Source organism: Falco punctatus, assembly GCF_963210335.1.
Source record: "Falco punctatus genome assembly, chromosome: 10".
NCBI classification, from domain to species: Eukaryota; Metazoa; Chordata; class Aves; order Falconiformes; family Falconidae; genus Falco; species Falco punctatus.
In genome coordinates, this window is record NC_137590.1 from 5870009 (window position 1) to 5895438 (window position 25430).

General features: G+C 56.7%; 2 protein-coding genes across 9 annotated transcripts in view; both read left to right on the forward strand.

The window, feature by feature from the left end:
- The first annotated feature begins 441 nt into the window (after positions 1 to 441).
- On the forward strand, positions 442 to 1338 carry LOC308071118 (caltrin-like protein 2). The gene is made up of 3 exons (XM_080406057.1): positions 442 to 592; positions 760 to 921; positions 1090 to 1338. The coding sequence occupies exons 1-3, from the start codon at positions 529 to 531 to the stop codon at positions 1092 to 1094; spliced, it is 231 nt and encodes a 76-aa protein (XP_080262183.1). The 5' UTR covers positions 442 to 528; the 3' UTR covers positions 1095 to 1338.
- Positions 1339 to 1436: 98 nt separating this feature from the next.
- KCNS1 (potassium voltage-gated channel modifier subfamily S member 1) overlaps positions 1437 to 25430 on the forward strand; it is a 31831-nt gene continuing 7837 nt past the window's right edge. The window contains exons 1-2 of one of the 8 annotated variants that reach the window (XM_080406007.1): positions 1437 to 13494; positions 18523 to 19515. In XM_080406007.1, coding sequence (XP_080262133.1) covers positions 12763 to 13494; positions 18523 to 19515 — 1725 coding nt within the window. In that variant the 5' untranslated portion in view covers positions 1437 to 12762. The other 7 variants (XM_080406011.1, XM_080406009.1, XM_080406013.1 and 4 more) reach the window with 7 other exon arrangements.

The window sequence follows — 25430 nt, forward strand, 5'->3', positions numbered from 1 at the left end:
ACTAGCTTACACCACTAGTGGGACAGGAGGCAGGAAAAAAACCTCAGGGATCATCCCTGGGAAGGCACAGGCAGCCCCACGCTCACCTGGATCATGCTGTAGGGTTTGGTTTGCCGGTCGATGTGGAAGCAAGGTACAGAGGGAAACTCACATAACAGACACCCAGAAGGGAACACAGTGCGGTCGCCACAATGGTTTCTCCTGGAGAAGCATACCTGCCCAGGAGGAAGCAGCTCCACCACCTTCAGCCTGCTTGGGGGATGATGTCCTGGACCACCTCCCCTCAGTTTGTCCCTCAGCCCCAGGTCTGGCTGCAGGCAACAGTTGTGCAATGGAATAGCTACTTTTTCAGCAATCCCATTGGTATCTTGCGCAAAAATCTTCCAGAAAACACAATGCAACAGCAGAAGCAAAGAGATACAAGCATTGGCACATGCCCAGCCCCATCCCCACCCCCACCCTCCTCAAGGGTTTAAATGTCAGCATCCCCCAGCTCTTCATACTCACACCTCTCAGAGACACGGCAGTATGAAGTCAGTGGCCGCCCTTCTCCTGGTGGGGATGCTCATCCTCTGGACAGACCTGCCAACAGGTATGAGATACCCTAAGATTAGGTACAAGGAAGAAGGGCACAGGGCTGGGAAGGAGCCATGTTTGCAGGGATCCTGTGGGAGGGGAGTGGGGCATTTTCTGGGGACCTCCTCCCCAGGGTCCCTCAGCTGCTGGTGGCCTGGAGCTAACAACTCCCTCCTCTTGCAGGCAGCACCTGGTCCTGTCCGCCTGTCCACATCACCTGTGCGATGCACAACCCACCAAATAAGTGCTACTTAGACAGGCAGTGTCCGCGCTACAAGAAGTGCTGCAAGGGCTTCTGCGGGAGGAGATGCATATCGCGCCCACCTTCCATCCCCATCAGCTATGGTAGGGTCTCAGGACACCCCCTCCCCAGGCAGCAGAGTGACAGTGGCTCTGGGTCCAGCTGCCAGAGCTCCCTGCTGTCAGGCTGGTGGGGTGGCTGATGGCCACACACACGGGCTGGGGTTACTGGAGCACCAGCCCCAACCTGCTGTTTTCTCTTCCTTTCCCCAGCGTAAGCTCCCACTCCCAGGGCAGGCTGAAGGCCGCCTCAGCACCCCCATGCCACCTCTGGCACCAGCCACCCCCACCTCTGCGAAGGCTTGTCCTGCCCAGTGCCAGCTCCCAGGACAACGGGGACAGCCACCAGCCCACGCTCAGAGATCACCCTGCCGACGGCTGCCGCAGCGCTACATGCTGCCTGCTTGCCTTCTCTGCTTCCCCACGGCTGTTTTAACAAATAAAAGAGCTTATCCCAGGGAAGCTTGTGATGTGCAACTCCTTTCCCCACCTCCTCTTGCCTCTCCCCAGGCCTCCACTGCTCTCACCTCAGAATTTCTGCCTGGAGAAGAAAACAAAACCGATCTGGCTGTGCACCTGGAGTGTGGCTGGGGACTGGCTTGAGGGAAGCAAATCCATCCAGAGGCATACAAACCCTAGAAAGAGAAGGAAAGGGAAGCGGTTGGAGCAAAACATGACTGGACGCTTTAGGGGACACTCCTGGCAGGCTGCAGCGGGTCCTGGAGAGGAGCACATCCCTCCAGGCGCACCCCAAGCTGGACAGGGCTGTGGAAGGGGACTGACCCTGTCTGCCTGGTGGGATGCAGGAGGCACAGCTTCCCTGTGGGTACCCCTCTTGAGGCACATCTGGAGGGCAGAGGAGGGCTACATAGAGCCAAACCCCAAGTGGTGCTGAGCCCCTCACTGAATTTCAGCTGCTGGGGAAAATTCAGCTGAAGAAAATTCCCTGGGAAAGCCTCAAGGCAGGGCACAAAAACACAGCTCTGCAAGGTTCTTGTGGCTTTGGTATGGCTGAATGCTGGAACCAGAAATTCAGGAGATGCTGCAAAACATCAGCAGGAGAGAGTGTGAGCAGCCTGAGGGACCTGCCTGGCATCTGCCCAGTGCAATAGCAGAGCCAGGCACTGCCACCATGTGCTGCAGGGACAGAGCATCACCCAGCCTGTGCTAATCCCAACAAGCTGCCTGCCAGGCCCTCCACACCCCCATGGCTGATGCCAGGCTTGCACATCCCATAGTCACATTCTCGACAAGCAGAGCCAGCCAAACTGGGAGAGGAGCCTGGTCTGTCTGCATACACTAGAGAGCAGAGAGGAAAATGAGCAAGTGCTGAACAATGGGGGAAAGGAGTGTTGGGATGGATAGCTGGGAGGAGGCAGTTTGCCTCCGCCTCACTGACCTGCAGACCCCCCAAACAGCCCAGCTGGCAGCCCCTCAGCCCACCCTGCCTGGCAGGGGCACCCACCAGGCACTGCCCGAAGGCACCTGGTGCAGGAGCTGCTGCTGCGTAAGGGCTGAGCTAATGGTCCCCTTTGCCAGGCACAAGCCAGGCAATCTGGAGAGCAGCACCAAGAAGCTCTGGGAGAACCTGCTTTAGCAGCGGGTTGGACTAGATCATCTCCAGAGGTCCCTTCCAACCCTGACCATTCTACAATTAACTGGCCGGATATTTAAACCGCCCACAAATACAACAGGATGAAACCTCTGGCTGTGGGATCGACATCCCACATGGCCCAAGGCAGACACTGGAAGCTCCCTGGCCAAGGCTGGGGAAAGCATATGCTGGAGCGAGTCCTTCCAGCCACCCCCATGGAGGAACTGGAGGGAGGGAGGCAAAGACTCAGAAATTATTCAGTGACTGAGAAGGGAGAAGTCCCACGGTGAAAGGCCACCGCTCTGTTTAGCTCCGGTACAGATAACTGGAGAGCTCCTGCAGCACCAGGGGAGGCTGGAGACACCAGGGATAGGCCAGTCAAGGGCTGGGAGCTCATCAGCCAAATTCAGTATAAAATCAGACATTGCTTCTGACCAGTGCAGTGTCCTGCTGGGGGAAAAATATCCCCACCACCCTCAGAGCAACCCACCCCTGAGCAGGAAGCACTGTGCCACACAAGCCATGGGGTGACAGGGGCAGAGCCCCAGCACTCCCCCAGCCATCCCCCCACCAAGGCAGCCCAGGCTGGTACTGGAGCCAAGGGCAGAGGAGCCCGATTACACCTTCCATCAGTCATTAGTCACAGATCACAGCCCTCCCTCCTCCATCAGGACCAGCTATTATCAGCTGTTAAGCAGGCGTTTCCATACAGCTGGCTAATTTGATAATACTGCAATTATCTTGGTTTGTTAACAAGATTAAATTGCTAATTGGTTTAATTAAGCACAGAGCTTTAGGCATGGGGTGCCTCAGCTGGTAGCCCCGCACAGCAGCTCCTCTGCAGAGATGAGGGTAAGGCAGCAGCCCACGAGGGGTTCATCCTCCCAAGAACTGCTGCCCCCACATCTCCATGCGATGGCCTGGAGAGGCCCCTCCTGCCCCAAGACAGAGACAGCTTTGCCCATGTCACTGCTGTCACCCAGCTGCTGGCCCAGGCAGGCAGGAGGAGATGGCTTTGGGGCCAGAGGATGCTCTGGGGACATCTGGTCTGCTTCAGTCCTGCTGCCTTCTGTTTGGGAGCACTGCAAGTTAGAAATCCTGGAGGCGATGCACCAACCGCGTACACCCACCTGCAGCTACGTCAGCAAGTCCTCTGCCCTCCTCTCTCCAGGCCCAGGTCCCTACTCCCGTGCGCAGCATTTCCAGCAGCACCCAGCTCACCACTGCAGCTATACTGGGGAGCTCACATCATCGTGGATTACACTCACTTGTACCCCCCATGCAGTCAGCACCTGCCTGGGAGGAGCTGGGCAATGCACCGAAACATGCACAGGGCAGGATCACCGACTGTGGTAAGCTCCTGGCAGCGTGCTTTGACTGAAAATCCTTTGGATCCAGGTCTCTGGGGAAAAAGGGAATTCCCCTCTTCGTCCTAGGTACGTGCCAGCAAGACAGCGGGAAAAGCAGCGTGTCCTGGGCCAGAAAGGAGATATTTCCATGCTGCTTCTTCCCACATTATCTGCTTCCACAGGGCTAGAGCAGCCTGGGGAGGGAGGAGATAGTTTTCTCTGCCTGGGGGCTTACCAGAGCTCAGGACTCACTGCTGTGGGACCTTCTTCTGGTCACCTTCCCCTTCAACAGGTCTGGTGCCAGAAGCATGGACAAAGGCTGCACTGAAGAACCTGGCTTTGAGTTAGAAACATCCATTGTGGCATCCCACAGCAGCAGCACCACTGCAGGGCAGGGAGCTGTTGGGCTCCTTTTGCATGCAGCAGGTCTGGCTTATTCCATCTTCCCTTAAAACAGGGGTTTTGGGGCCAGTCACTCTTGGACCAATCCCAAAGGAAATATCCAACACTCCCTGACATCCCAGGGTGGGATCCAGAGTGGCTCCCTGGGGCACCATCTGCATCACTGACACAGCCTTGCTCCACACAGAAATGTACTTTGGTCCCCTCCAAGATGGAGACAGGGCAAAGGATGGAGAAGTAAGGTCTCACCCCCAGCACACCTGAACATCTTTTTAATATTTTCTTGGAGCCTTCTCCCTGCATATTTTATGCTCTGGCTCAGGAGCCTGGGTGGTCAGAGTTTGAATACAGAACAGTTCAGTGCTCAAGAGTGATGCGAGACCTTTTCAAGAGATGATTCAAACCAGACTAATAAGCATTACTATGGCTTTGAAAAACCTTTGAAAATGGAGGATTATTTAGCTAGCCTGGCCCAGGAGGGGGAAAGTGTAGTCCCAGCAGGATGCAGCAATTGCATCAAATCCAGAGGAGAAAATACCCCAGGCTGAGCAGATCCGCTTGGCAGCAGCTCTGCCCATGGCCGGGTGCTGTGCACAGCCCTCATCCCCTCTGCAGAGAAGCAGCAGTATTTCAGGTAGGAAAAGGAGTCAATACTGTTATGGTCCACACCATAAGAGAAATATATATACACCTCTGCAGAAAAATAAACCATCCTCACACTGCTGAATGTCAGCAGATGTATGAATTCACTCTGTGCTTTCTTCTGTAGCATGATTTCTATAAACTCAGTTCCTCACCTGGACCAAGTCACCCTCCAGCCACAGGGAGAAGGTGGTCAGGGCCAGACCTGTCTCACACCAGCTGACGCCCTGCAGCATTTTCTTTCTGAAGACACAGGGATGCCGCTTTCCCCACTTGGGAGTCTTACTCATGACCATGCCTTGGCTTGCCTGCCCAGATGCAGCAGTAATCCTTCCCAGTGCCCTCCCACCCTCCCCAAACACAGCAAGGGGGAACACAGGGCACCGGCTGCTGCTGTGCTGAGGAGGGTGGGGGGAGCCACGTCCTGGATCGCAGGTGGAGGGAGGCTGCATCTGCCACCAGGAAGCCTTGGAGCCAGCCAGGGTGGAAGCTGTCCTTGCTGCCTGGCTCCAGCACACCACCCCAGCCGTGCACTACACCCAGCCCCCTGCGTGGTGGGGAGCCCTGGAGCAGCAGGGTCTGGCAGGGGATGGGACCACAGTTGAGGGATGCCAGAGCAGCCTGCTGTGATTTCTCGCCTGCCTAAAGCGCTGCCAAGCCTCACAAGCTGCTTGTGACGAAGCCTTCGATCTGGCACAGAAGCAGGTCTGCATGCCCCGCAACGGCCAAGAGGCAGCAGAGCTCTGCTGAGCTGCTTGGCTCCATCCCATGCTTCATCCCACCAGGAATCCTCACCAGGCTGCTCTCTGCTGCAGCCACGCAAGTTTCCACACCCAGGAAGCCTGTCAGTTGCTAGCAGGACTTCCCTGAGCCAGGGAACCAAAAGGAAAGGTAAGCAAAAACCCGAGGCACTGGCAGCACCCTGTAGCTGCAGGGGATCCCTGCATGTCAGCAGTCCCTTGTCCCCACACAGAAAGGGAGCAGAAAAGACAGAAACCTCTTCCCTCTGCAGTAAGCCACGCTGCATGAAGGCACGTGTGAGAGCCCAGCAGGAGGATGGGCGGCAGTGCAGGCGGGGCTGCCTCTCCCATGCCCTCTCTGCAGCCCCAGCTCTCAGCTCCAGGGCCAGACTCACAGTCCCTCCAACAAGCTGATGCCTGCATTCAGGCAAGCAGCTGGGGTGTCACACAAATAACAGCTCTAACAAAGGCTAGCAAAGCGCTTGCAGGCTCACACAAAGCAGTTTGCAGAGCAGCAAGCACAGCATCTCCCATAGGCACCTGCCCTGCAACAGCCCCTGCTCACACACCAAACTGCAGCACAGATCCCAACTCACAGCCCACACAAGTGCCCTGGACAAGGTCAACATCATAAACTCACCATCACCCCACAAATCCACCAGCACAGGCACCAGGGTACCCGCACATCCCCTCCCAAATGGGGCCACTCACCTGCAGTGAGACTCTCCCAGCTGAAACCAGTGCCTCCCCATAGCAAAGCACTGTGGAAGAGAAGGGTGGGCTATTTATGCTATAGAGCAGCCCAGCCGATCTCCTGCCACTCCCCAGCTCCAGCTGTGGAGGGGAAGCCATTTCCCAGCTCCTTCAGGTGCCGGCACCGGCTCCCTGTCAGCAGTGCCAGCAGCATCGCACTCGCACGGGGGAATTCCTGCCTCTTCAGCCCTGCCTGTGCCAAGGCGCACACAGATGCTCCTTTCCCCGACAACTATGTAGGTTAATAACATGCAATGTGATTGCAAGACACAGGCAACCGCAAAGCGGTGTCAATATTTAGCTTTTACACATTTGGTTAATTAGAGAGCAACCTGTGATTCCCTCCAAAGGAGGCATGGCTGCTTCACCCCTCTCCCTCCCCATCCTATATGTTCCCGGTTCAGATGGGATAAGCGTCAGCTCATTATTTCTGGAGTTCGCTGGTCGCAAACGGTCTGTCCCAAAATGCTATTCCCAGGCACTGGATGTCAGAAATCATTAAACTAAATAAAGCTTCATGCATGATTCATGAAGCTGGGTTTCACATTAATCAGGGAGAGATGGGCAAAAGTAGCACAGCACCGCAGATTGCTGCGTCGTGTTCTTGCACAGGCAGGCAAATGGAGAGGTTTGGACCTTCAAGGTGCAAATCAGAGATATGGTGCAAATCAGAGAAACACCCTGGTCCCAACACAATTGGAGCCTGACCAAGAGGAGACCAAAAGCAGGCAGTGGGCTGTTGCCCAAATAGGTTTCTGCTTCAGGAGCTCCTGTGTCTCGATCACGTTAATGAGCCCAGGGCAGCCTGCTGCTGCTCTGAGCATCCTCGGAGATGCACGACTGCTTTTCACATTAGCCCCAGTCTCCAGCACGGGGCTGGGTCAGTGCTTGGGACTCACGTACTGACTCCCTGGCTCTGTGCACGATGGCCATTAAAAATAGAAAAATGCTTTTCTGAAATGTCACTGAGAGGCTCCTTTCAGGGCCCAGACAAACGGGGCTTCTGCCTGGATGCCACGCTGCATCCCAGCATGGGCTGTCCACCAGCAGGTATTTTCTTGGGATGCAAATGCTTCTTCCACTACTCCAAGACTTCGGAAAGAATGTAGATGCGTCCTCTCTTGGCATCTGAATCTACCTAAAAAGGCAGCCCTGAGCTCTGTAAATCAATGAAAGAGCGAGGGGTGCCCCCGATATGGCAGTGTTGGTGGAAGGAGGTGGTGAAGCGTGGGATCCTGTGTGTATTTTGCAGCAGCGAGTGCCTGTGCCTCCCCCAACCAGCCAGGCTCAGCCAGCAAGCTCTTGTCCTTGGGTCTACCCCTGCATCCCTGGCAGCTCCTCTGTCACTTGCTTAAAGACTCCTAATAAAAAATCCTCAAAACTACAAAAATATGGTGACAAGCAGCCAGGCCAGCTGTATGGCAGGGAAAAATCCATAGCTGGCATTGCAAAATCTGGGCTCTGACATGAAGACAGCAGTGATTCTCCATGCAGCAGCAGAGGAATAGCTATCTATCAGGAGGCCAAGGAGCCGTTAGACACCCTTGCTCCCCCTGCTGCGGCTCTGCAGCCTTCCTGGGGCCAGCAGTGAGTCACCAGCCCTGAACTGCAGCGGGGCTGATCTGCTGCTGAGGGCACCTTGGGGGGGGGGGGGGGCGAGCAGGTCCCCTGCCAGTCTGGGCCCCCAGAGCCACCCCGCAGCTCTGGGGTGGCATGCCTCTCCGCTCCCCAGTGCTCCACCATCCCACAGGGTGGGTCACCCGTGCTGCAGCTCCAGCAGCCCTAAAAGTCCTCCTTCTTGGACTGAAGTGTCCTGCCCACGCAGGGGTGATGCCTGCAGGAGGGAGAGACAGAGGTGGGATGGAGGAAGCCAGCGAGTCCCCTGACATCCTTCAGAGCCTTGAGATCTGAAGACCCTCTGCACCAGAGCCCCTCTCATCACCCCCAGCACTGCCTAAACCTCCTGCAGGGAGCCCAAAAGCCAGCATCCTTGCAGAGACGGCCAAGCCTCTTCCTCTCAGCACATGCCCCATTAATCTCCAGCTGTAACTGCTTCTGCACTCACACCCCTGCCAGCACAGAGGCAGCTGGAGGCAGAGCTGCAATGGGAGCCAGGTGCTCACCAAGAGCCTCAAATCAGTGGGGCACTTCCACCTGCAGAATGACAGTAGTGACAACACATCAGCAAATTATTGTTTTGTCTTGACATTTCTAGCTGTGTTGTCTCAGCAGGCAGGGACTGAAGGTCCCTAAACAGTGGCCACTGTCTGTCCCCAGCTCTGATGGAGAGGCAGAGCCCCAGGGCAGGTTTGCTGCTCCTGCTCCACCGATGCCAGGCCCTCGCCTGTTGTTTGCTATGAGATGAAAGTAGGGTGGAGGGTCAGCTGCCTCAGGGAAACATATCTCCCTTTATCCTGGCCCCCTTATTGCGTGGAGAGACTGATTTCCACCTGGCCTCCTTGTAGCATCACTAAATACTAATTTATAAGGCAGCGCCATGTCCAGAGCAGCTCAAGGGCAGGTGACGGACCTCCCTGCTCCATCCTGCCTGGCCATGCCCGGCAGGGGTCAAGGGCCACCACATGCTCCCTGCATGGCCGTGGCCGTGGCCATGGCCATGGCTGTGCACAACTATCAAAAGCAAAGGGCAGGGCAAGTGTCTGCACTGCACAAGCCCGTGGAGAGTCAAAGGATTGGCTGCACTCTTTGTTACTCACATGATTTGACCTGCAATATTGTAAAATTTAATTACAATTATATTTGTGTTTCCATCTTCACCTGTCTCTCTCCTGGTGGAGAAAGCAAGCAGCGATCCTGCGCTGCCTGTGCAAGCTTGGGTGTGATGGTTAGTTGCTGTGGCTTTGTCCATACTAGTAAATGAAATGTGCCTGGGCTGACTGGCACCAAAGCCAGGTGGCAGGGAACAGAACAAGTCCTTGCTATTAACCTCTCCTCTAACACCACGTTGCCTGCCCTTCTGACAGCATCCCTGCCCACAGTGGCTCCTAGCCCTGCTGGGGATGGTCTAGAGAGGGCTGCCTGGCCCACAATGCTCCAGCAGGTTAATGATGAGCTTGGGAATGGCCCTTAGCTTTGTTGAATTCGATTTTGGGGATTTGTCCTGTGTGTTGGAGGACAGTGAAACAACCTGGGGCAGAGACAGAGTGGGGGGAAGGGATGCAGCACACGGGAGACTGCAAGTTACTGCAAGCTGGAAGCAATGTATGTCCTCTGGGCATGTGGAAGCCCTCCAGATCGTAAATCATTGCCCTGAAATGCCTGACCTTACGTTGCAGTACCTCCCTGCTCCCTCTCCAGAGGTGCCCCATCTACATAAAAAATAGCCACCACCGTGTTACAACTCTCCAAATTTTCTCATGTTTCTGGATACAGCTTCAGAGTCCAACCACAAGCCAAGGTTTCCAGCAAGTTCAGCAAATGTTCATTAATCTTTCCTGGCTTAGGCACCCAGTGGGCTCAGTAAAACTTCAAGCCAGAAAAGTTTCAGGCTGTCAGAGCCATGGGCCAGGCAATAATACACCAAGAGCCTGTCCCGTTGCTGCCGCAGGTGGACGGCAATGCAGTCACCTTACTGCAGCAGGCTGGATGCCATGGGTGCATCCAAGGGCTCCAGAGTCCGAAGGAGGTTGATTAAATAATTTCCAGTATGGAGCAGGCTGATATGGCCCTACAGACATCCTGAGGCTCTGGGAGGAAGCCAGGGATGGGAATCCCACGGTTGGTGGTCCCTGCTCCCCTCCTCCTGCTTGGAGGATGCTGCCATCATGGCTTGGCTTTCCCCACCCCGCCACCCCGTGAGCTGGCTCCAAGGGGAGGCAAGGCTGCGTGGGGACAGCCAACGGCATGGGCATGGGGACAAGCTGATGGCATGGGAATGGGGACAGCCAATGGCACCGGCACAGGGACAGCCGATGGCATGGAAGGAGAAGCCCAAACCCCTCCAGCCACAGCAACCCCCTCCAGGGGGTCTGATTGGGAGGCTGGGGGGAACAAACACACCAGCGAGCACAGAAACCACCAGGAAGAGTGCTAAGGAAAGCCCGCGCATTAAGTCTTTGCCCCCCCCCCCGAGAAACACGAGAGCAGGCTTTTGCGCCTGCCCTAATTTAGCTCTTTCCCTCTGGAAAGGGCTGCTTGTGAAATCCTTTGGGTTCATGTCCCCGGCATTAACCAGCCCCCATGGGCAGCCAGCCCTGCGGACCCCTGTGCTGTCAGGTGCCTTAGTGCTCTCCCCGCGCCATCCCACCCTCCACATGGCAGGCACCCAGCGGCTCCCGTCTTTCACGCCAGATGTCCAAGGGGCTGAAAAGTAGTTGAAGATTTTTCTTTTAATTAAAGGAGCTCTGCAGACATGCTATATTCATATATATTTCCCCCTATTTTTTAATTTATTGCTACATCAGCTATTAAAAAAAAAAAAAAGGCAGAAAGAAGAAAGGAAGAGAGCTGCCACAAGCTGAGCGCCTTTCGGGATGACTCACTGCAGTACTGAAATGGCTGCTGGCTTCAGACTCGCCCTGCCTCTGCGATTTGCTTCCAGACTGCAGAAGAGACCATGGCAAGAGGTTTTGCCCCCTGTCCCCATGTGGAGGATTCGCCGTGTGGTTGTTGACATCATCACCCCTGGGCTTTGGCGGGGGGAGACCTGCCTTCCCCAAGAGAGGGAGATGGGGGGGAGACATGAAAGGAAGAGATGGCGAGGCATTTCCAGCTGACCTGATTTTCTGCCTGTTTCCTTCTCCACATCACTGCCAGTTAGCTCGGGAGAGACGGCAGAGGCGCGGAGCTGGCCCGTGCTGCGGTGAGTTGCACCCTTCCAGCCTGGCTGCAAACCCAGCTGTGCCAAGTAAGGGCCCTTGCACCTCAATTTTCTGGGAATGATCATCAGAATGGGAGTCTCCTTTTGCTGCCATGGCTTGCCAGTGGCAGTGTGAAGTCAGGCCAACCAGCTCTGGTCAGCTAACGGGAGAGTCAGGCCTTTTGCTTCTGAGTTTGTGCAGCAAAGGGAAAATTCACCTCAAGTACCATCGACGCTGCAGCCAAGTCCCGTCTGAAGGCTGCTGCGATGCCAGCACAAGCCTGCGCAGGGTCTCTGCAGCCGGGAAGGTGAACTTTGCTCTCCTGCAGCCCTTCCAGCCAGGGCTTTGAGTTGCAGCAGGAGACATGGAGGTGTCTCCCCTCTGTGTCCCCCCAGCCCCTTCCCAGGGTGATCCCTCCCACCTGGGGCCATTACAGGCAGAGCCCCTGCAGCTCCCTGCCTCGCTTCCCACTCATGCTTCAGCTCCTCTGCATGGCCCAGGGGATGCTCAGCAAACACCCCGGTGCTGGGAGGGCTGTTTTTTTGGGGGAAAGGGCTCAAGTCTACCCTGCAGTGGTGCATCAATGAGGCTCTGGTGCAGAGACAAAGCGCTGGAGGGAGTGGGCACCCTTGCAGCGCGAGGCATGGCTCCTTCCCTGAAAAACGGGTGTCTGAGAAGTATTTTCAGAAAGGAAAATTCACCCTGATGACCGTATGTCAGCGACAGGCAGAGAAAACCCCACGTGGGAGCCAGCCCTCCTCCCACCCCGTGGGCTGCACCCCGCTGGGGCTCAGCACCCGTTGTCAGCTGGGCTTCAAGTGCCCAGAGCAGACAAAGCTGGGCATGTTTATGTTGCAGCTTCCAGGGATGCTCAGCCATCCCTAATTGCCATAAAAATAAATGCTTTTTGCTTCGTATCACAGAACAGAGGAATTTCCCTCAGGGTATTTTTTTTTTCTCCTCAGTTTGTCTTTTTTTTTTCCTTTTCTGAGGCCTCCCTCAATGTCATCCCTTCCCCCTCCCTCCGCTGCCTCCTTCCCATGTAAACAAGCACATGGCACACACAGTCTGACACATCACACACATGGAAACACGCTGATGGCCCCGCAGCAGCAAGCGGTGCCTGGCACAGGGACAGGGCTGGCAGCACAGGCAGCCATGGGAGCAGGGGTGCAGGCAGGGGGAAGGGTGCTCACCACCAAAAAGAGCTCTCAGCTGCCTGTGTGCGAGCCTGGAGAAGGGTGAGCACCCACAGGCTCCAGCCCCTCGGGCTGGTATCGGCAAGGCGAGGGATCTGGTGCGCAGGGTGGTGTGAAGTCCCGTCCCGGCTGACACAGCTGCTCTGTGCTGGCTGCCCAGTGATGAGCCATTGCTGTGCAGACACGCGGTCCTGGCCAGCACCCCTGGAAGGTCTCCCATCTTCTCTTTCCCATCTCTCTGCTCCAGCAGCTCACTTTTGGGGGAGCTGCTGTGCTTGCAGTGGTCCCCGGGATGGGTGGTGATGGCCCTGTGTGGCGGTGGCAGCTTGCTGACCTAAAACCCAGCGTGTGCCATGCCCGGGGCTCGCTGCCCTCGCCCGCCTCCCAATGAGCCTTTATAGAGGCAACTGGGAGCTCAGCCAGCCAGGGGGGCTCTTCCCTGGGGGGCTGCCCCCGTGCCTTATGCACCCCCTGGTCCCAGGGAGGAAGATGGAGCTGGACCGCATGGAGGGGCTACAACGTCTGAGGTGCATCGTCCCCCGGACCCCTGCGGACCCCCGGCGTGGGACAGCACCACACAGCCCCGGGGGCTTGGCCCCCCCAGGGCACCTTCCCAAAGCGCTGGGGCTGGTGGGGCCGGGTGATGCTCCCCGGGCTGCGCAGGGCACTGCCGGCAGGTCAAGGCCACCGGGGCAGGGGCACCCCCGCCCGGCCCCGCCCGGGGGTCCCGCTGCCAGCCCCCCGCAGCGCAGCCCGGCAGCGGGGCCGTGCCCGCCCGCCAGCCCGCCTTGCCGAGCCCGCTCCCCCCGGGGGTCCCGGTGGGCTTCGTCAGGAACGGGGTGGGCTCCCCCGTGCCGCGCATCCCCGGGCGTCCCCTCTCCCCTGCACCGGCGCGGGGGGCTGCGCTGCTCCGGCCCCGCCGTGCCGCCGAGGCGAGCACCGGCCTCGCTCCCCGCTCCCGCCCCGCGGCTCCGGGCGGGCGGGCCGAGGGCGGCACCCCCGGGAGGGGCGGCGGGCGGGACCCCCCGGCCCCGCGGAGCTGCCGCCGCCGCCGGCCCCGCAGGGCTCCGCGGCTCCGCGCCGGGCGCGCACGCTGCGGCGGGGGCGGCGCCGAGGCAGGTGAGCGGCGGCGCGGGGCCGGGCTCCGGCGCCCGGGGTGCGGCAGGCACCGGCATCGCGGGGACCCGGGGCGCCGGCAGCCCGGGGTGGGCACTGGGGGCGCCGGCATCCCGGGGCGGGGTGGGGACCCGGGGCACCGGCATCCCGGCGACGCGAAGCATCGGCATCCCGGGGTGCTGCAGGCACCGGCGTCCCAGGGATCGGGGGCACCGGCATCCTGGGGTGCGGCGGGAGCCGTGAGATCGGCAACCCAGGGAACAGTGGGGACCGGAGCACCGGCATCCCGGGAACCCGGGGTACCAGCATCCCCGGGCATTGCAGGGATCGGCGCCCTGGGGCGCGGTAGGCACCCGGGGCACCGGCATCCCGGGGTGAGAGGGCAGCCGGAGCAGCGGCATGAGGGGTGAGCAGGGATGGGGGCAGCGGCAGACCGGGATGAGGGGGGAAGCGAGGCACGGGCATCCCGGGGTGTGCAGGGAGCCGCCGTGCCAGCATCCACATGACGGAATGCTGCCGGGACCGGGGGCACAGGGACACTCCTCCCCGCCCTTCTGCAGGTGGGTGTAGGAGAGTCCCTCTCCCCGAAGCCCCCCCGCGGGGGCTGCACCTCCTCCTCCCCAGGGACGAGGGCAGGGCGCGGGGGTCCCCTCCGGAGAGCTGTGCACCCACTGCGTGTGGCCCGGGAGGGGAGGCTGGCACAGGGCAGGGCACGATCGGCAGCAGGCACCGGGCTGGCCGCTGGCAGCAGAGAGCCCAGCGGTTGGTAATCACCCCCTCCTGCGCCCCGAAGCCAGCAGAGTCCCGTGCCGTGTCGTTCCCCCGTCCCCCCCGCCCCCCCCCCGTCTCCCCCGCCATCTGCATCCCCAGCCCTGGGCATCTTGGTGGCCTCTCAGCGCACAGCAGCAGCTCATGCTCTGCCTGCAGGGAGCAGCCAGCCGTGGGAATCCCCCTTCCATGCTCGCCCCTGCCCGCCTGGCAACCCCCCCCCCGCCCCCCAAGGTCCTGAGCACCTTCAGGCCGGTGGGGACGGGAACGCTCAGAGCTGGGGACGGGGCTCTGCAGAGGCACTTTTGGATGACCAGAAAGCAGGTGCCTCCGCGGTCCTGCCCCAGCGCATGGCTCACGGGGACACCATCCTGCAGGAGCTGGGGGGTCAGCCAGCCCCACTGTCCCCTCAGGTGCCCAGCGAGGGACACCCAGCCCTATGGGCATCCCACACAGGACTTCTCCAGCGGTTCGCAGCCACCACCCCTGCACACCTGGAACATGCAGGGTCACAAGCCCGGGGTGACGGGGTGTTTAGGACTGGGCTACAGGCAAAGGATAAGGGTTTCCTCCTTCTCTACGAATTTCTAATGGTTCCTTTGAGACAAGGCACACGACTCCCCGCTGGGAAGCCTCGCTGAGCTGTAAGTACAGGGCTTTTTATTTGGACTGTTAATCTAAATCCATTGTACCTGGCTGGAAAAGCCCCTGTGTGCAATACTCCCTGCACTTGCTGCATCCTCACTTGAATGTCTATTAGCATCTTCCTTCCCACTCCCTTGGGTCCCCTCTGCCAGTTAGAATAAATATACATAACTTCTATATGAATGCCTTTAAGAAAAAAACCAACGTTGTCAAGGGAAACTCTTCTAGCATTTCTTACAGATATGCTTGATCTGTTTTTATGTTTTTTACTGTCATAAATGCATATATCAGAGATTTTTTTCTCCACAAGATACATATTCATCTGGATGCCCAACACCCAGCTCACACTGGGCTTGTGTAATTCTGATGGTTGTCTCCTTAAAATAGCTTACAGTGTATTTCAGAATTTATCAGAAAGACACTGGACTTATCTGTTCCATTTTTCCAATCATTCATGGAAATCTGGGGTTAGCTAAAGGAAAATTTTGCAAATTCACATTATTCTAGACAGACATATCTGTGTTCTCTGTCCATTGTTCTTTAAAATAAAAAAAACCCTGCCAACCTTCCAAAAGTAAGCTTCTGTTTCCCAGCAGATACCCCTGCAAATGTGACGGGAACATGCTTTGATGATCCAAGAGGGGAGATCACGCCAGGTTCAAACCCCAGTTTTGTTCTGAAGCTGAGCTTAGCTAGTCATGAAACGAGTAGGCAAAAGAGTTATAAAACTATTAATTGCTGCATTAGATTCCTGGATGAAAGCTGTACGTGGGCAGAAATAATTTCCTCCATTCAGAAGTGAACATCAGCAAGGAGCATCTCAGACAGTTCACGACCCTTCTCCTTGCGCTGCTTCCTGTGCGGGAGGGAGGGAGGGGGAGTGGGGATGGATGGAGGGGTTTCCCTGGAGTACAAAGGCTTGCGGGGTCCTGACACCCACATTTCTTTTTTTTTTTTTTTTTTTTTTTGAGCTGGGAGAGAGGTGAGAGCTGGCTCCCTCCTGGCTCTCGGGGTTTGGTATGTCTTGCCAGGAGCTGCAGCTGCACAGCACGGCTGTGTGCTGTGAATGGTCCTGCTGAGCTGGAGCATCACTTTGGACTTGTCCTGCTGTCCCAGCACGGCCCCTGGTACCCACCCAGGCTGCCCTGTGCCCCAGCCCAGCCCCAAAACCACCTCGCCTTTGATTTCAGTGACATTTGGCCTGGCCTCCCAGAGCGGCTGCTGTATAGGGAGGGTGTGGAGAGAGGCTGAGGACGGGCGTGGGATAAATTGGATCCCACAGATCCACCCCCACAGCCCCTGTGTGTGTGTTTGTAGCCTGAATGCATGAGCATCCTTCTGGAAGGAACCTGGATTAGTCATCCCCACCCCACAGATGGGCTGTGTGATGTCTTCCCTGGAAAAGCTAATCTGTCACAGAAATTCCAATTTATCCCTTAGAAAGGAGTGTTTACACCCCTTTTTCTCCCTTGTTTTTGTCTTAAGCATTAAAAAAGTTGACCCTTCTCTCTTTTTGCTCCCCTTTGAAAGGCAAGAGAATGAGTCCATTATGCTCTGAGGCTTATCAAGCTGGTTGCTTCCTTCATACATGGTGTGATGGGAAGTGCTGGCTTGGTGTGTAAAGCCTGTGTCTTTAAGAAGCCCTGGCTGGGAGATGCAGTGGAGTTAGCAGATGCATTTGCCAGGCTATTTCACACAAATCTGGCATTTGCTGCACCCACAGCCCCACTCAGCTTAAAACCACACCTCTGGGCTTTATTTCTAACCATTACTCCGTCACTTGTCCCTCTCCAGCTCTGCTCTGACCTCCAGATTTAGACGTGAAAATGTCCCCCAGGTCCCTCCTGGTTTGACGAACCCTTTATGCTGCATTTCTCAGACACTGGAAAACATGCAGAGCCCTTCCCCTGCTGGAGCGTTTGCCCCATAAACCCCACGAGATGTCCGGCGAGCAGCGCAGGGCTGGGGTGCAATGGGGTCCACAGGGGAGCTGGGATTCCCCTGGGCAGGGGGGACCCACCTCGTGTCGCTGACCTGGCCTTGGCCTTCGGTGGCTGCTCTCAGACCCAAATGTCCTGTGCAGGGTCTGGTGGCACCTCAGCATCACCACGGGGGCTGTTGCAGGCTCTTCCCTTGGCTCCTGCTGCCTGTCTGCTTCTGCCCCTGTGTCACCTAGAAGTTTGAAAACTTCAAGGGGTGACACAAGACAGAGAAGGTGATGGATTTTTCTAGTAATCTGCCTGATTAAAACCAGGGAGGGAAGCCTCTGAGATGGGAGACAGCCAGTCTGGAGGTCACAAATGCCTCAGTGACCCCTGCAGCAAAAGCATCAATGGCAGCAGAAGTCATGTCGGTACCAGCAGTGACCCTGAAGTGTGAGCACAGCTCAGGAGCAAGTTAAAGAATCAGAATCATTTAGGTTGGAAAAGACCTTTAAGATCATCAAGTCCAACCATTAACATGCCTAATAGCGGCATGCTTTTCTAAAAGTAGTCACTGCATGGGGAAATGTAATTTCTCAACCACGAGAGCAAAGGCAACATCCTTCCTGACAACACCCAATGCCCCCATGTCAGGAGTGGGGGGACGTGTGGGTACAGGGCTGCTCTGCACGTCCCCAGGCATTGTGAAGAATAAGGTAGGTGGAGAAGTTTGATTTCAAGGCGATGCAGGAAGATCACAAAGCTTTTTATCTGCCTTTTTTTGTCTAAGCTTCTGGTCAAGACGGGTAAATGCATATGAAGGTGTGGGAATGCTTCTTTTTGTTAGATGCTTTAGCTGCTTCTCATTGGGAAATGGAATTTCTGCTGCACAGAAGAGCCCAGCTCCCTGAAACTTTTAAAATCCTGAAACCCAATAAAAATCAAAACTTTGGATTTTATTTCCCTAATAATGTACAGATTTTTAATTCAGTCATCAATGATTCTGAATCATGTTTTTGTTATGTTTCAATGTTACAAAAATAATCCTAATATTTTACATGACAGAACACACAAGAGGAAACAGAGCAGGCAGATAAATTGTTTTGACACGTCTTTCACTGAAATTCTCCCTAAAACTGACACCTTCTGTGAAAACACTGATTTTGGCAAAACTGCCTTTGCTGCTGGGAAGGCTGCACCCTCTAAGGACTTTTTGACCAGGTCTAATTAGCAACACAGGTAGTCGGGCTACAAAGCTCTTCTGCAGAATCGCTGCAGCAGTGACTTGATGAGACCTATTTTTTCCACAGGGAATTTTTCTTTGGGGGATAAATCTTTTCTTCAGTGACTAATTCCCGGCTTGAACAAGGAAAGCCCCATGGGTTAGGTGCTGGAGGTGCAGTAAGCTGCCTTCCTTAGGCTGTTAGTGAGCTACAAAGGGAGAAACTTTAAGAGATAAAAAAAATGAGGTGTTTCACCTGGAAAAATTATCAGCTTTCTTTTTTTCCTTCCATACCACAGAAGAACAACTGCCCAAAGCTGTTTCTGTCTCCCGTCTCCCGTTTCCCTGGTCCTCACTTTTCAAAATGCAAACATCCCTCCTCGCTCCCCAGGGTGTTTCTGTCCCCCTCCCCAGCAGCACCTGGATCGGGGGGAGCCCTGTGCCCCCTCCAGCCCCGCTGTGTCTCACCCGCAGGTGGAGCCAGCTCCTGCTCTGCTGATCATGGTCAACAAGACCTTAAATTACTGGCGTCCCAGTTTTGAGGAGGACGTTATCAACATCAACGTAGGGGGTCTGAGAAGGCGGCTCAGCTCCAGCGCCCTCTCCAAGTTCCCTGACACCCGCCTGGGACGCCTGCTCTCCTGTGACTCGGAGGAGTCCATCCTGCAGCTCTGCGATGACTACGATGTGAGTGCCAGGGAGTTCTACTTTGACCGAAACCCTGGTTTCTTCCTCTACGTGCTCCACTTCTACCAGACGGGGAAGCTGCATGTCATGGAGGAGCTGTGCGTCTTCTCCTTCTGCCAGGAGATCGAGTACTGGGGCATCAATGAGTTCTTCCTGGACTCCTGCTGCAGCTACCGCTACCATGAACGTAAGCTGGAGAGCCGGCACCACAACTGGGATGAGGAGAGCGAGGTCAGCAGCGTGGACACGTCCCCTGATGAGATCTCCGACATCAACCATGACCTGCTGCGCTACAGCACGCTGCGCTGTGGCAATGTGCGCAAACGCCTCTGGCTCACCATGGAGAACCCTGGCTACTCCATTCCCAGCAAACTCTTCAGCTTCGTGTCCATCAGCGTGGTGCTGGTTTCCATAGCCACCATGTGCATCCACAGCATGCCCGAATACCAGGAGGTGGACGAAAACGGCAACGTGCTTGATGAGCCCATCCTGCACAAGCTGGAGTATTTCTGCATCTCCTGGTTCACCTTTGAAGTGTCTTCCCGCCTCCTGCTCTCCCCCAACCCCAGGAAGTTCTTCAAGCACCCGCTGAACCTGATTGACATTGTCTCGGTGTTGCCCTTCTACTTTACCCTCCTGGTGGACTTGACCATGGGCAGTGACTCAGAGCTGGGCAACCTGGGCAAGGTCGTGCAGGTGTTTCGCCTCATGAGGATATTCCGGGTGCTGAAGCTGGCCCGGCACTCCACCGGACTGAGGTCACTGGGGGCCACCTTGAAGGTAAAGTGGCTTTCTATCTCCCTCCCTACTCCTTTAGCCTCTGGGCAAGAAGGAGATCTGTGGTATGGCTGGGGGATGTGGACATACCCATTCCCAGTGAGCTACCAGCTCTGGGTGGTGACTGGCAAGCTTGCTTGGGGTGGTGGGCTGGACTGTTGGTGAGTCTGCTAAAGCAATCAGGTGTGAGGAGCACTGCATGAGTCCTCTTTGTACACACACTCAGAGCCAACAGCAATTCACCCCATTGCTTGCAGACTTTGCTTCACACACAACTGGTGCTTCCAGGGACTCAGCCATCCCTTCCCACCGTGGTGTGCGAGCCCTGTTGCATGGTGTTGGAAGGGACTCAGCCATGCACGGGTGGCTGGAGATGTCCCACCACAAGTGAGTCAGTGCCTGGTTGGGCTGCAAAAGACCTTCTGAGCAGGGACCAGGCCAGGCAGCAGCTGCTGGGTATGCCAGCACCAGCTTGAGTAGCTTGAGCTGCTCCTGTCCCTAGGCTGGTAGGAGAGGGGAACCTCCTTAGGGCATGCTGCCAGCTGGCCAGAGACTAGCATCAAGCCCTTGGTGTTTGCCCATCTAGGGAGACGTAGAGGTCCTGGTCCAGCTGAGCTGACAGTTGGATGCTCCAGGATACGATGAGATTGAGACTGGGACATGGTTAACCACGGGTAGCACAAAGCAGCAACAGAAAAGCAAAGGGTGCAGGGCCTGGGACAACCAGCCAAAGGCAGGGTCCAAGCCCCCAGCAGAGCCCGGGCTACTCTCAGTGTGCTGGAAAACCTCGGGAAAAGCATGGTGTGCAGGGCTGGAGGAAGCTGGCCCCAGGACCATGAAGTCCTGAGGAGGAATAGCTGGATGAGGAGATGCTGAGACCTGCAGGACCGGGGCCCAGCGGGTTTGGTGAGAGGTGGTCTGCATCCTCCATTGTGTGCCCCAAGGCTATGTTTCTCCAGCCCCCCTCTGCAGCACCCCCAGGCTCCTTGGACAAAGAACAGCTGTGACAAGAATCAAAGCATGAAGCTGTGATGAAATCCTCAGCAGCCCGGTACCGGCTGCAGCCCAGCCCTCCATCGCTCAGCCAGCGGTGCAGACCAGATGTGGTGCCCGGTGTGGCTCTTTGCTCTCCCCCTGCCCTCCCTCCTCGTGCTGAGGGCCACATGCCCGAATCTGTGGGGAGTGAAACTGTCCCCTCACCTCCTGCACTTAGAAAGTCCAGCCTGATGCAGAGGCCAAATCAGCTCAGCCTTTAACTGTCTTTGAGTCTTGGTGACCACATCCAGGTGGCCACATCTGAAAGCCAATCCTCGAGCCTGCCAAGACGCAGAGTGACACACACTCCTGATGCCCCACCAGATGTGGGGCTTGTGCTGGGCACAGGGGGATGGCCACCAGGGCAAACATCTTCTCCTTGTGGTACTGCCTCTGGTCCCCATGTTCAAAGCAGAAGACTGGTTTTTCAAGCACTGCTGATGCAAATATTCCTATGCTTTCCCCCGCCCTTCAAACAAACTGGCCAAACAAATGGCCAAGGAAAGCCAAGGAAAGCAATCTTCAGAACAGAGCCTGAAATCCAAGCAAAAGGCTGCTCTCCTCCTGCTCAGAGCCTGGCAGGGGCCAGTGCTGCAGCTCCTGGTGCTGCTCCCTCTGAAGGGCCGTTGCACGGATGAGGCAGGCACAGCTGCAGCTGGGGACACCTGGTTTCTCGCTGCTGCAGCAGTGGCAGGGCTGGCATGGGATGTCCTGGCATTGGCCCGACTCGACTGCCAGGGCTGGACCCATTCCTGTGGGTGAGCCATGGAGAAAAGCAACCCTTGAGTCTGGCTGGGGATGAGGATGGATAGCAGGAAAGGTCTTCTGCCAACTTCTGCTGTGAAGCAGGACCAGCCTAGCACTGATCTTGCAAACCCCACAGAGCACCAGAATAAGTGTGTATGGGGAAATTCCCCGCAACCTCAAAGCCTGCTGAAAAGAAGATCCAGGGAAGATTGTTTGAAATGAAGATGCCTGAAGTCCTACCTGCATCATACTTCTGAACATCCACCTTGAAAGAGCAATTAGCAAGTGACAGACCCGTGTAACATACTGCTTGTGAAATTTAAATAAAATTGTACACGTGGGAAGGGCTCCCTGAACCCTTTCTGCACTCCATTTAAGTGTGAACAACATGTTGCAGCAGAGCAGGGACTGACGGGCTCATCTGCATGTTATTAAGCAGCAGACAAGATCCGAGGAGCTGGCAGCATCCTGGCTCCGGCCTCTGCCGCGCCGCTGATTCACCGAGTGACGTGCTGGAAAGTGCCGCTTTCCCGGGGACTCCGGAGTCAGCTGTAAATGGGGATGAGCGAAGACACAAATCTGACGCAGCAGCTTGGCGTTGTGATTTACTGGGCACATAAATTACAACGTCTTGTTAATCATAATTTACTTCCTATTGCAAGAGCATAAAGCAGCAGCAGAGGAGTAAAGGCTGTTAACAGCCAGGAAGTGGGAGCAATGGCTCTGGCAAGCTGAGTAATTGTTCCGCTGCCACGAAAGTGCTAGCAGAGGGATTTCTGCCATTTGAGCATTATAAACTCTGAACAGTCTTCAGATCACTTGGGGCCTGATCCAGGACCCATTTAATTTGAGGAGAGGCTTCCCACATGTCTCTGCTCTTCCTCCCTGCCATACACAACATCCATCACCATTCCTGCAGCTTCCCTGGTGGGAGTTTGGTGCCTGTCTCCCACCAGCAGTCAAGAGGTGTTCGGCACTGAGTAACTTAGGTGTCTGCAGGGATCTACAGGAGTTGCTGTCCAGCCCCGCAGAAGCCTAAATACACAAACAGGTTGGAAGAGCCAGAGCTCCACATCCCCAGGCAGCAGATACATCACCCTGCTGTTGCTACCTGGGCCATCTCTGTCTCGGTCCCCATGCTGGTATCTCCAGCAGGCTCAGACTGGGCTCTTCACACCATTTGTCTTCTGCTGTGCTGGAGGAAAGGTGCATTCAGCGGGGAAGGAGCCCATGCATGGCCTATGGCTGTCCCAAGGGCAGACAGCCCTCCTGCCTGGCAGGAGCCCAGAGGGGCTGCTGCTGGGGTGGCTTTTCTGTTGGAGCCTTTTATCACCCAGCATCACCTGCTGCAAGGCTGGCTGCTCGCTCAGCTGCATCCCACCCAAACCCCAGCTCAGCCTGCATCCCACCCGAACCCCAGCTCAGCCTGCATCCCATCCGAACCCCGGCTCAGCCTGCATCCCATCCGAACCCCAGCTCAGCCTGCATCCCATCCGAACCCCGGCTCAGCCTGCATCCCATCCGAACCCCGGCTCAGCCTGCATCCCATCCGAACCCCGGCTCAGCCTGCATCCCATCCGAACCCCGGCTCAGCCTGCATCCCATCCGAACCCCGGCTCAGCCTGCATCCCATCCGAACCCCAGCTCAGCCTGCATCCCATCCGAACCCTGGCTCAGCCTGCATCCCACCCGAACCCCAGCTCAGCCTGCATCCCATCCGAACCCCGGCTCAGCCTGCATCCCACCCAAACCCCAGCTCAGCCTGCATCCCACCCAAACCCCAGCTCAGCCTGCATCCCATCCGAACCCCGGCTCAGCCTGCATCCCATCCGAACCCCAGCTCAGCCTGCATCCCACCCAAACCCCAGCTCAGCCTGCATCCCACCCGAACACCAGCTCAGCCTGCATCCCATCTGAACCCCGGCTCAGCCTGCATCCCATCCGAACCCTGGCTCAGCCTGCATCTCACCCGAACACCAGCTCAGCCTGCATCCCAACCAAACCCCAGCTCAGCCTGCATCCCATCCGAACCCCGGCTCAGCCTGCATCCCACCCGAACACCAGCTCAGCCTGCATCCCACCTGAACCCCGGCTCAGGCTGCATCCCACTCAACCCCCAGCTGCAGCTGCCTGCCCCTGGATCAATGAGTGAGCCACATGAGGATAAATGGCTCAAATAGGCGGCAGCCTGCCTGAGGATCAGCTGGGAGATTCCTGGAGCCTCCCCTGTGCCACAAGCCCTGACCCTGCCTGTAAATTAAAGTAGTAGGAGCAATTGAGCTCCTGACTTTTCTCTTGCCTTCACACTTCAACACAATCCAGGGCCATAACTGACGCTCTTTAAAAATGTATAAGGTTACTTGGCTCTGCTGCTCCTGAGCTGGAACATACAGATGTGCTGCTAAGCTCCAGCCAGGAGCAAGTCTTTCATGGCCAAGTGATACAGCCTTGAAACTCAGTGGCTCTGAGCTCTTTGTCCCTCTCAGGGAGCTCCCCCAGAGCTGCTATAGGGCATTTGCAGCCACAGGCGACGGCGAAGGAGGTTATTTCCCCTCAGTGTTACTGGCATTAGCCAAGCAACTTTTGCTAGCAGTCTAAGCAAAGTCTTCTAACTCCCTGCCATGAATCTACCTCTTTTATGTCTCACCTTGATTGTGGAAGCTTTTTTCCCAAGTCCTCTGCTGCTTGCTTTGCTCAAATGTTATTTTGTTTAGTCATGATATGGTCTCCAATAAAGCATTCCCTGCCCGTTAGGAGACTGGGAGAAACCCCCCATGCTCAGAGCTCTGCTTTCCTTGCCCCGAAAGATGAAGAGCAAGCTGGCAGATCAGTGGGCAGAAACACCCGAGAAATTCACTTGTGACGATTAAAAAGCGAGTGGACTAGCCATGTGGTGAGGGTGGCAGTGGCTTTGGCACTGGTGTGTGGTTAGCCTGGCTCTGCCAGATTACGGGGGCTCCACGGTCCCCTCCTGGTCTGGGAGGCTTTAAGAAGAGGCTGTGCCGGGGTCCTTGGCCCTGCTGCACGCAAGGTCTTGGCTCACACCTCCCCAGCCACAGGGCAGGGGTGGGAGCTGGGTGCTGGCTGCGGACCAGCGCTGGCCCATGGCGGTTCGCCTGGTCCCAGCTTGTCCTCCAGCAGCCCCCTTCTTGGCATCACCTGCTGCCTCGTCCCCCAGCCACCTGCTGATCTTCCCCCCCAGGGCTTTTGGCACAGGTTTCTACTTTGTTCAGCAACTAAGGACATCCAAAGAAAGCCTGCGACACAAAGGTTTTAGTTTGAAACCAGAAAAAAAATGGCTTCTTCAAGGAGCATGGCACACCCCTGCCATTCATCTGTCCCCCCAGGTCCTGCGTGCCCCCCGCCCCCCCCCCAGGAGGCTGGGTGTCCCATGGCTCCATTCCTGCCAGGGCTCCCAGACCCCTCGGGCTGGGGCTCATCGAGCCAGGGGGTGCAGCGCCCTGTGGGGGTGGGTGCTAAGACCAGCCCATGCTGACGTTGGATGGATCCCCTCACTGACCCGCTGACCAGGGCTGCTTGGATTCTTGTCAGCTCTGAGGGTCGCTTCGAGTCTCCCGTGGAGGAGCAGCAAAACCTGAAGGGAAATGTAATCGTCTCAGAAACAGTAGCTTCTGCAGGAAAACTCCCCCCCTTACATGTCTGATAAAGGGTTAAACGGATGCTGAGACTGTAGGTGGTGTTGAGGCACAGGAGGAATCAGGTCCCCGGGGCTCTGGCTGTGGGGTTCCCCAGTCCAGCAGCCGGGAGCCTGGGCTCGGAGCCGGGTGGGAGCTGGAGCTGGGCCTGCAGCAGTGGCACACACCCTCCCCCGGCACGCCGCCGCTGTCTTGGGAGGACGTAAACTGCTTTACTTAGAGGCTGCCTGTTAGGTGGTTTCTGAGGACCTGACAAGATAAAAGGAAAACATGTCTAAATATTGTTAGCTGAGATCAGGCTGGAGCAAGTGCTGGAGGCAGGGGGTGGCCTCTGCTGGGGAACCCTGGCTGGGGAGCACGGGTCCCCTTTCCCTGCTGGCACTGCCTGCCTCCTCGCGGGCTGCCGGAGGGCAGGGGGCAGCTGTGGCTGCCAGGTGTGGGTCACAGCCCCCCCAGCCCACCTCAGCCCAGCCCACAGCG

Coding starts and splice junctions, on each gene's coding strand:
- LOC308071118 (XM_080406057.1), top strand. CDS start 529: ATGAAGTCAGTGGCCGCCCTTCTCCTGGTGGGGATGCTCATCCTCTGG. Junction 593..759: donor CTGGACAGACCTGCCAACAG/GTATGAGATACC, acceptor CTCCTCTTGCAG/GCAGCACCTGGTCCTGTCCG.